This window comes from Mytilus galloprovincialis, chromosome 1 (assembly GCF_965363235.1).
Source record: "Mytilus galloprovincialis chromosome 1, xbMytGall1.hap1.1, whole genome shotgun sequence".
In the NCBI taxonomy this organism is placed as follows: Eukaryota; Metazoa; Mollusca; class Bivalvia; order Mytilida; family Mytilidae; genus Mytilus; species Mytilus galloprovincialis.
The window spans coordinates 72,104,110-72,115,358 of NC_134838.1; the positions used below are offsets into that span (position 1 = coordinate 72,104,110).

At 31.8% G+C, this 11,249-nt stretch overlaps 1 protein-coding gene across 2 annotated transcripts in view; it reads left to right on the plus strand.

Moving 5' to 3' along the window:
- The window catches only part of LOC143083050 (uncharacterized), a 76,500-nt gene that overhangs the window by 29,951 nt on the left and 35,300 nt on the right, over positions 1–11,249 (plus strand). For both annotated transcript variants that reach the window (XM_076259188.1, XM_076259198.1), the window contains 4 exons: positions 5,509–5,700; positions 7,503–7,631; positions 8,827–8,964; positions 9,895–10,038. In XM_076259188.1, the coding sequence (XP_076115303.1) occupies positions 5,509–5,700; positions 7,503–7,631; positions 8,827–8,964; positions 9,895–10,038 (603 nt within the window). The remainder of the gene's footprint in view (positions 1–5,508; positions 5,701–7,502; positions 7,632–8,826; positions 8,965–9,894; positions 10,039–11,249) is intronic.

An 11,249-nucleotide genomic window follows, 5' to 3' on the forward strand; every position in this document is an offset into this window, starting at 1 on the left:
TGTCTTTTGATTCGAGATGTTTAGTCTATGACCTTGAAATTGAGGTCAAGGTCAAAGGTTAATTGGACGTTCTAGATTTTGACCTTTGCTCTAAATTCATATTTATACATCATAAAGCCATAGGAACTGACATTTTCAACTGAATTTTAGTACTTTCATATCAAAATAGATCTTTATTAGTTGAAAGACCTTCAATTGTTCTTTGAACAATTGGTTTTTAATTATTATTTTTTTTTTATACCTTCGCTGTTTTTTTGTTTCGCAAGATGTCGCTTAGATATATGGTATATGATATCGAACAGTTAATACGCTTCTGAAACTGACACCGCGTAACAAAAAACTTTACCTTGTAAGAGTTATCTCCCCGAACAATGTTTTTCTTGTTATCTCTAAGGCTTCGCAACCGTATAAGTATATCCTCAGGATGTTCTGTTTTATTTTGACCGAAGCTATCCGGAGACTCCATATGAGCGTTATCCCCCCTTTTGTATATGATATAAGTGATATGCATTTCTAACTGGTAAACCATAAGTGATAGAGACCCAGGGTCTTTTGATTTAAGATCCTTGGTCCCAAAAAATAAAAATTAGGTCAAGGTCAAAGGTCAAGGTCAAATTCTAAATTTTGATTTTGGCTTATTTTCACTTATTTTCATTAACCTTATAAGATATCGACAAATTATTTTTACTAAATTCTTAGTTGCGACATGTCGAAACTTTTAAATTTTGGTTGCAAGGGTGCGTAGACAATACGGGAGTTTTCGCCCCTCTTATATTTAGAATTATGCGTAAAGTGATATTACTCATGAACCATACATATTAAGGAACTAGTGTCTTTTGATTCGAGATGTTTAGTCTATGAACTTGAAATTGAGGTCAAGGTCAAAGGTTAATTGGACGTTCTAGATTTTGACCTTTGCTTTAAATTCATATTTATACATCATAAAGCCATAGGAACTGACATTTTTAACTGAATTTTAATATTTTCATATCAAAATAGATCTTTATTAGTTGAAAGACCTTCAATTGTTCTTTGAACAATTGGTTTTTAATTATTATTAGGTCTTTCAACCTTTCAGGTGAAAGACCTATTGTATTTGTTCTGATTATTATTATTGTTATTATTATTATTATTATTATTATTATTATTATTATTTTTATTATTATTTTTTTTCTTCCGCCAACTTTTTTTTCCTTCGCAGTTTTTTTGTTTCGCAAGATGTTGCTTAGACATATGGTACATGATATCGAACAGTTATTACGCTTTTGTAACTGACACCGCGTAACCAAAATCTTTTCAATGTAAGAGTTATCTCCCCGAACACTGTTTTTCTTGTGATCGCTTAATATTCGCAACCGTATAAGAAACCGACAAATTTATTTTACCAAATTGCTCGATATATCCCTGATGATTTGATTTATTTTGACCGAAGCTATCCGGAGACTCCATATGAGAGTTATTTCCCCTTTTATATTTGATATAAGTGATATGCATTTTTAACTGGAAAACCATAAGTATTAGAGGCCTAAGGTCAAAGGTCAAGGTCATGATTAAAATTTTGATTTTGGCTTGTGATCTCTTATTTTCAGAAATCATATAAGATATTGACAAAATATTTTCATAAAATTGTTAGTTATAACATGTAGTAAAACATAAATTGTAGTCGAAAGGGTACGTAGACATTTGACGCGAGTTTTCCCCCTTTTTATATCTAATATCATACGTATGGTAATATAACTCATGAACAATATAAAGTAGAGGACTAGAGTCTTTTGATTTGAGGTCCTTGGTTTATGACCTTGAAATTGAGCTCAAGGTCATATGCTAATTAAACGTTCTATATTTTGACCTTTGCTTTTACCTCATATGTACACATGATAAAGCCATGGGACTGTTTGCATTAAGTTGTAAGCAATGTGACCTTAAAAAACACAACCGGAAGTGACCTTTTGTAAACCGGAAGTAGCTATTTTTTGCACTAAATCAATGTAAAAGTATATAGAACCATATATTTTTGGAATCAGTGTCAAGTAAACTATCAAACAATACCGGAAGTAAAGTTTTTAAACCGAAAGTAAAAGATTATCTCCCTTTTTTTTTTTTTTTTTTTTTTATAGAAACCATATATTTTTGGGATAAGCGTTCAATAAGCTGTCATTTGACGCTTAAATTGACATTTAAAACCAAATTTTAATATTTTCAAATAAAAAAAAGTCTTAACTGGTGGAAAGACCATCAATGGTTCTCTGAACGATTGGTTTTTAATTATTTTTTTTTTCTTCCGCCTAATTTTTTTCCTTCGCTGTTTTTTTGTTTCGCAAGTTGTCGCTTAGATTTTTGGAATATGATATCGAACAGTTTATACGCTTTTGAAACCAACTAGTTTTAACCGAATACTTTCCCAAATAAGAGTTATCTCCCCGAACACTGTTTCTCTTGTTATCTCTAAGGCTTCGCAACCGTATAAGAAACCAACAAATTTATTTTTCCAAATTGCTCGTTATATCCTCAGGATGTTCTGTTTTATTTTGACCGAAGCCGTATATAGATTCCATATGAAAGTTATCCCCCCTTTTATGTTTGATATAAGAATTTGCATTTCTAACTGGTAAATCATAAGTGATAGAGACCTAGGGTCTTTTGATTTGAGGTCCTTGGTCCAAAAAAATGAAAATAAGGTCAAGGTCATATTATAAATTTTGATTTTGGCTTATTTTCACTCATTTTCAAAAGCCGTATAACTTATCGACAAATTATTTTTACTAAATTGTTAGTTGCGACATGTGGTAACACGTAGATTTTAGTCGAAAGAGTATGTAGACATTTGATGCCAGTTTTGCCCCCTTTTATATCTAATATTAGTTGTAAGGTAATACAACTCATTAACTATATATAGTAGAGGCCTAGAGTCTTTTGATTTGAGGTCCTAGGTTGATGACCTCGAAATTGAGCTCAAGGTCATAGGTAAATGTAACGTTCTAGATTTTGACCTTTGATTTTACCTCATATGTATACATGATCAAGACTTGGGACTTTTTAAATTAGGTTGCAAGCAATGTGATCTAGAAAAAGATAACCGGAAGTGACCTTTTGTAAACCGGAAGTAGCTATATTTTGTACTTCATTAATGAAAAAGTATATAGAACCATATATTTTTGGAATCAGTGTCACTTTAACTATCAAACTAAACCGGAAATAACATCGTTTGAACCGGAAGTAAACAATTATCTCCCTTATCTATATCTTTTTCCATAGAAACCACACATTTTTGGAATTAGCGTTCAATAAGCTGTCATTTGACGGTACAATTGACATTTAAAACCAAATTTTAATATTTTCATATGAAAAAAAGGTCTTAACTGGTGGAAAGACCATCAATGGTTCTCTGAACAATTGGTTTTTAATATTGATCTTACATCTCTTCTGAAAAAAAAAATCCACCTCCTTGTTTTCACTTAAACACTGAAACTTCAAGTCCAATCTATCCCAAAATTTACAGTCAGCAGGGCATACATGTACTAAAGGTTCATAAAACAACGTGGTGCCGATATCTCTCAAGACTTTCCTAGAGAAAAGAAATGGCAATGCCGTAAAAATCGCTTGCTAGGTCCGTAAATCTCAGTGAAATCCTACAATAAAAATGTCCACTCCTGGATTGAAAAACTTATCTGTTACAAACTGGTGCTGAAAAATGTACATTTTAAGAAAATAATCCTTAAACGTGTTTTAAAGTTACACCGGATCAATTAAATCCAAATCATGCACTGCTGGTGAACTGTGATCAAAATGTCAATTTCCTACAATGACAAAAGAAATTACATTGTGTACATTCCATCTCTATAGATGTTGTCTGTTTAACGTCCCCACCTAAAAAGAAATAAAAAGACAAAGTTTTCGTTATTATATACCCGCGTCACGTGATGTCTCCTCAATCTGGCGCGCGCGTTGGACCTAAAATAAAAGAAAAACTTTCCAAACTAAACATGAAACTTCTCTGGTAACACAATACTATAGACCCCTTACAGAAACAAACAAACAAACAAACAAAACAAACACCCCCCCCCAAAAATCAATCTATGTTTCAAAGGGGGAAAGACCGTTTACAATTGCTTTTTGATTTTGATATTTCTTGGTTATTATTTTTTTAATCCAAATTATATACACCTGTACGAGGCTATAGGCCGTTCTTTTGGAGAATCAACACAAACGATACCAAGCTCCAATGAAATCTGTTCCAAGGCGTTATATATTGACCTGTGTAAAGACATTTTCTTCTACGGTTTAAAATGCAAACCTCAGATGGTTAAAACATTTCATTTATTTTACACTATCAGATTACCAGATATTCTCATTTTGTAAATAACAACAGTTACGTTATTTTATTTCGAGGGTGACATACCTTTGTTTTTGGACCTCAATGTTTGCCAAAAAAACGGGAAAAAATGATTATCTAAATTATTTTTTTAATACATTGTTAACAATGAATCCGTTTATCAATGCAACAGAACAGTGAATACCAACTTTTATATCTAGATTAATGAAATAAGGAATATATCACTTATCATTGAACCGCTGTTCGTGAAAAACCTGAAAAATGTGGTTATGTAATCTTATGTATTTAAATGGTCTCTCCAAACACGCGGTTGTAAATACATTTGCCGCAACCCATATACAGTTTTCCTCGGTTATCAACAAGATAATATGGAAGATATTTGAAAATGTTAATTTTCACCTTGACATCATTTATTAAAACTTATAAATTCTAAAATTTCTATTTCAAAAGGGAAACTATTAAAGTAACTGTCCGCATAAATTGACACGTTTGCAGTTCTCTTTGTTGTTGACCGGTGATGGTCTTTGTGTCCCTGCTCGTGTTTAGGATTTATATTAAAGCAAATGTATCTCTGTCAATTCACGATTGTTGTTTTGTGTTATGCATATGGTAAGTGCAACCACTTGCTGTATATGATGAAATGGTCTAGGAAAAAACATATACCTTTTTTGACAAATAACTGACAACACCATGACAAAACCTCAAAAACGACAAAATGTTAAACAACAGTCTACAAAACACAATATAGAAAACTAAAGACAGCAAATTCGAACTCCAACAAAAATTGGGGATGATCCAAGGTGCTTCGAAAAGCTTCATTGAGCCTACTCCTTATGTGACACCCACCGTGTGACTCCTTCAAATGACGTTCTAAACATCATCAATAAAAAAAAATATGGATAAAGGAGTTTCAAATTACCACTTGTGTTATAGTAATGTACGACGTACATTGTAGGTGAATAACCAATTTGAATCATGAGCATTTCTGTATATTCACATTGCAGAATACATGATGTGGCATCTCTAGTTTTTTGGTTCTCACAATTTCTCACATTTGCTTTAATCTGATTTTTATTGTGCACGAACGTTTCTGGGTTATACTTTAACATTATGATAACAATTTTGAGATATATGATAACAAGACAATATCTAGAAAGTGTTTTATTCAATTACAGATTCACTACCATTAACACCAGGTGACAACGTTTTGTATTGTTCCAATACAAGTAATTCGTGGGTTGATGGCATTGTGTTATATCAGGATGAGCGTCCGACTACAAATATTGATGTCTATACCATTTGCAGATATATAACGTATGCACCACCTGCAACAAGTGGAGTTGATGTGTGTGAAATTGAAATTGGTGGTAAGTATTCAGTTTGTTATATTTTTTAGATAATATTCTAATGTATAACTCAGTAATTTAAATTGTACACAAAAATGTTACTGTCATTTGAGACTCGGTGATATTGCAGAATACTTTTTCGATTTTTTGAAGAACGTAGTTTTTTTAAATACACATACCACCTTATTTGAAGACTGAGATAATACTAGTATAACACATACGAACGTTAAGACGTATTTACAATCACACAATACTAACACACAGTGTATGAGTAAATGAAGAACACGATTTAAGGTAGCACAATACAAAAAATTTTCATCCCCAATCAGACATCTTTAAACTGATGTAATTCCACTCATCTTTCTTTAAATTTTATAAATGAGTTACCAAACGAACAAAGAAGGATTAATCTTTTAAATTGTGATAATTTTATTAGACATAGTTATTACATAATTAATTGTTATGTAATTAGTTGCCAATATTTTATAGATTCTTGCACAATACAGTTTGACCTCAGTGTGTCCAATTGTATTTCATCCTCTCATAAATCTTCAATGAAAAGTAAAATCACAAAAATACTGAACTCAGAGGAAAATCAATTCGGAAAGTCTATAATCACATGGCAAAATCAAATAACAAAACGCATAAAAAACGAATGAACAAGAGCTGTCATATTCCTGACTTGGTACAGGCATTTTCAAATGTAGAAAATGGTGGATTGAACCTGGTTTTATAGCTAGCTAAACCTCTCACTTGTATGACAGTCGCATCAAATTCCATTATATTGTCACCGATGCGTGAACAAAACAAACAGACACAATAGGTAAACATGTTAAAAATAGGGGTACAGCAGTCAACATTGTGTTATCATCTTAATCACTATAAAAACAACAAATGTATCGAAGAAGCACAAAAAGGCATACATCAAATTAACATCCTCATTTTGATTATGTTATACGATTTTATTTGTCTATGTAAAATGCACCCATCATATGCAGGTGAAGTTGGTATATTGCTACTAAGGTTGGGGAAATTGATAATTTCAAAATCAAAATCGTCTCGTTTGTCATAGATTCTGGTACTAAGATGACTGTGTATGTCAAATTCAAGGTATAAATTTGTTAGTCTAAAAATGAGGCGGAGGAAGCCGTGTCTGTTGTCTCTTTAATTTCTAGTTCTGGTGGATATATTAATGGAACCCAATCAGAAAAGTTCGGATTGTTAATGGAAAGAACATCATCAATATATCTGAAAGTGAAATTAAATAGCCTAGCTTCTTTGATCTTCTTGTTTTTGACAAGTGTCTGAAGGAGCTCCGATTCATATGAAAATAAGAAGAGGTCAGCAAGGAGAGGCGAGCAGTTCGTTCCAATAGGAATGCCGACAATTTGTTGAAAAAGTCTATCTCCAAACTCAACAAATATGTTGTCGATAAGAAACTCCAGCATACTGACTACGAAATTTGCAACATCAATTCATAAGAGACCACTAAATTCAATTGGGTATAAAATTTGATCTATTGATGTTTTTGGAAATCTGAGTAACTGTTTTGGAGGTCAAGCTGTGTTGTACTAGAATCTATACAATATTTTGGGATGCTTTGAAGAACAAAGACGCTAAATTCATTCAAGTGTGGACATCACAATATAGGAACTAATTACATAATAATTAATTATGTAATAATTATTTCACAATGAAATTATCAGAATTTGAAAGGTGAACATATATCTTTAGCAAATAAAAGTTAATATAGTATACTACCTATATTGTTCTATCAAATGTATTATTGAAAAATCATTTCCCATTCTTCGTGTGGTCTACAGGATGTCCCCTTGGAAGATATGGAGACAACTGTGACAATTCTGGCCACTGCAAAGGACTCTATGACTTAGTTACAGGAAATTGCACGTCTGGTTGTTTAGATGGATGGGTTGGGTATAGATGTGACATTGGTAAGTACACGTTCGTCGTACGAAATTCATTTTTTGTAATCATTTTCTCGCGTATTACAACATCATGTTTTTACTTTTATTCGTTTGTATGAATTATATTTTATTAAGACACAGTATATGACTAATACGAAAAGATGACAGAAACGTTATAATAATAATAATAATAATAATAATAATAATAATAATAATAATAATAATAATAATAATAATAATAATAATAATAATAATAATAATAATAATAATAATAATAATAATAATAATAATAATATAGGGTTATTGCATGAATATTGGGGAATATTGTCCCGAGTAGAATTTTATATTGCACGAGCTTGCAAGTGCAATATATGTTCTACGAGGGACATATAGTGCAATATTGTTCCAACTAGTGCAATATTGGAATTAATTGCACTCTAACTTTTGGTTACTTTCTGTGGGAAATATTGCTATACAATAATAATAATATTAGTAATAATAATAATAATAATAATGATAATAATAATAATAATAATAATAATAATAATAATAATAATAATAATAATAATAATAATAAAATGATAACAATTTTCTCGTCAAAGGACACAGTTATCGTTCTTCGGTTTTCGATGTGTACGCATATAGGCGCTTAATGTGAACAGGGTATACCTTGCATTTTTTTATACACGTTCCCCATTTTTGACATTTTATGTATGAAATATTAATCAAGGGGATGCAAGTACATGTTAAAACAATTTGGGTGCTGAATCTATATGTTAAGTAATGATTTGGTCCAGTTAAAAAAGCTCAAAATTAGTATGCCTAAAGCTGTATAACTGAATTTGAGACCCCCTTAACTCATAATTTTCAATATTTTGATTTAGAACTGGTAGAAGTTTCTATAATTCTGATAATATTTGTCTGAATAGTAGTACACTACACTTTCTTTTTGAAATAGAACAGTTGCGATTTTTTTAACTTGCATTTATTGTCTGAGAGACATGCACTACGAAATATTTGTGTTCTCGGTCCTAGTATTATGAATTTCTTAAATAAACAAATATTTGGTCTCATTTAGAAAATGGCGTGTCAGTCCTTTATTGTACTACCTTGAACACGAAATGTAAAGTGTTTGTTAAAATAATATAAAACATTTGTTGTATTTCTTTACTCTGACACAGAGTTTCGAAACCTATAATACATCAGTCATATTGTTCTACAGCCTGTGCTCATGGAAACTTCGGAAGCGAATGTAGGAGACCTTGTTCTGCAAACTGCTTAAATCCACCCTGTAACCATGTATCTGGTGAATGCACTGGAGGTTGTAATAAAGGATGGGAAGGATACAACTGTACAAAAGGTTTGTTAAACAAGCTTCTGTGTTTTAGTTGTTGTCTTTTGTTGATGTGGTTTATGAGTGTTTCTCGTTTCTCGTTTTTTTTTATATAGACTAGACCGTTGTTTTTCCTGCTTGAATTGTTTTATGCTAATCATTTTGGACCTCTTCATATTTGTTCGGTGTGAGTCTAGGTTTTCAAATTATGATTTGGATGGAGAGATGTCTTATTGACACTCATATCACATTTTCTTATATCATGGTAATTTTTTTAAACCTGTGCGTTTCTTTTTTTTTTTTAAGTACAAGCTAACATGCATTGAATAATTTGTGTACATGTCGGTAAACACAGAAACAAGTGCGTTTAACTGTGTTTTGATGCTGAATACAGTTGATTAAAGAATTTCTAATTTTGGAGGAGAGTTACAACTACAAATACTTTGATTTACGCAAAACTTGCATAATTTGGCACTTTAATTTGTTTTATCTCTCCACAATGGAACTATCAAAAGTGCTTGCAAAATTGTGATGAAAATGTGAGTATCTAGATAGTTTTACATGTATTGAAACAAACTTAAAATTGTAACTTTTGTCTGAAATGTGAGCTATGAATTACATGTATCGGTATCATACGTAATATATTCGTTTCCTGCATACCAGAATAAATACTATACGCTGATATGTACTTGATAGCTATTCTTTATGAGATACATTGGTAATGTGTTAATAGTATGATCTGTTAGTACAACCCTTCTTTGAAATCGTATTAATGAATCTAGCGTATGCGTATATTGTTCAACAATAACAATGAAAGTAATATCTATATAAGCAGTAAGACATTTAAAAATATTTTAGTACATTTGGTATGCAGGCAACATTTTTATATTTGATATATTCTGAGTAGAAAAAGTCATAATGTATGAACTTGTAGATTTCTTATATTTTAAAATGTAGCATGTGACGATGGATATTTTGGTACAAACTGCTCGCAAAGATGTTTCGGATGCATATCAAACAAATGTGATAAAATTGACGGTGTGTGCAATAATTCGAGTGGATGTAAACCTGGTTATGTAAGAGGACAATATTGCAATCAAGGTATGTATTCACTGCATATATAAATTACTTGATATCACATTTGATAGAGGAAAAATATTGTTAAATAGATTTGTTTTAAACTTAAGACAAATCATTTAATAGGCAATGTTGAATTTTAAAGACGACAGTTATTATGCCAGGCAATGGGCTAAGGGCGAGAAGGAAGACGTAGACACTCTTTCCGAATGGATTTAGGCAGTGAGGTCGTTGATACAAATCAGAATTAAGAAACTGAATGGGTCTATCAACGCCCATGCTACGTCAATCTTTAAAGACCCTATTGTTGCAAAACACCTATCCTACCTCCATGACAAATATGTTGTTGTCCCCGCAGATAAAGCCACAAACAACATCGTGTTTGCGTGTAAAACTCATTACATTAACTGCTTGATAAACGAATAAGGTATTGACAATTCTCTTGCAAACTCAACATATAGGATAATCATAGGTCTGTTCTATGTTCCTTTGGAATTTCAACCAAAGATGAAGAACTGGATCTTCCATCACTGTATTGGATACCTAAACTACATAAGTGTCCTTACAAACAACGGTATATTGCTGGGTCTTCCAAGTGCTCCACGAAACCTCTTTCTAAATTATTAACATCTATTTTATCAGCAATCAAAGACGGGCTTCAAAGTTATATGAAACTGCCTATTCTAGAGGTGGCGTAAATCAGATGTGGATACTAAAAAATTCGAAAGATCTTTTAGAGTACATACAATCTAACTCCCTTTCATCTTCTTACAGTATTAAAACATTTGACTTTTCTACTCTTTACACAAGTATTCCACATTCCAAACTAAAAGACAAATTGAAAGAGTTGGTATTGCTTTGCTTCATAAAAAAGAATGGCTGAAGTACTGTGCAGCTATATAGATTTACAGAAAGAAAGAGCAAATAATGTCAGTTTATATTGATGCGTCCGAAACGTAGATACAAGTATCTTGTCTTAGGGAGGGATAAATCCTACTTTGTAAAGGATCACTCTGATTCAAACAACAAATTATCTGAAACTGATATTATCAAGACGCTTGATTTCTTGATTGACAACATATTTGTTACGTTTGGAGGACGTATTTTTAAACAGACTGTCGGCATTCCAATGGGACCAAACTGTGCCCATCCGACTTGTTTCTTTATTATTATGAGGCTGACTTCATGCAGGAACTTCTTAGGAAGAGAGATAAGAAGTTAGCAATATCCTTTAT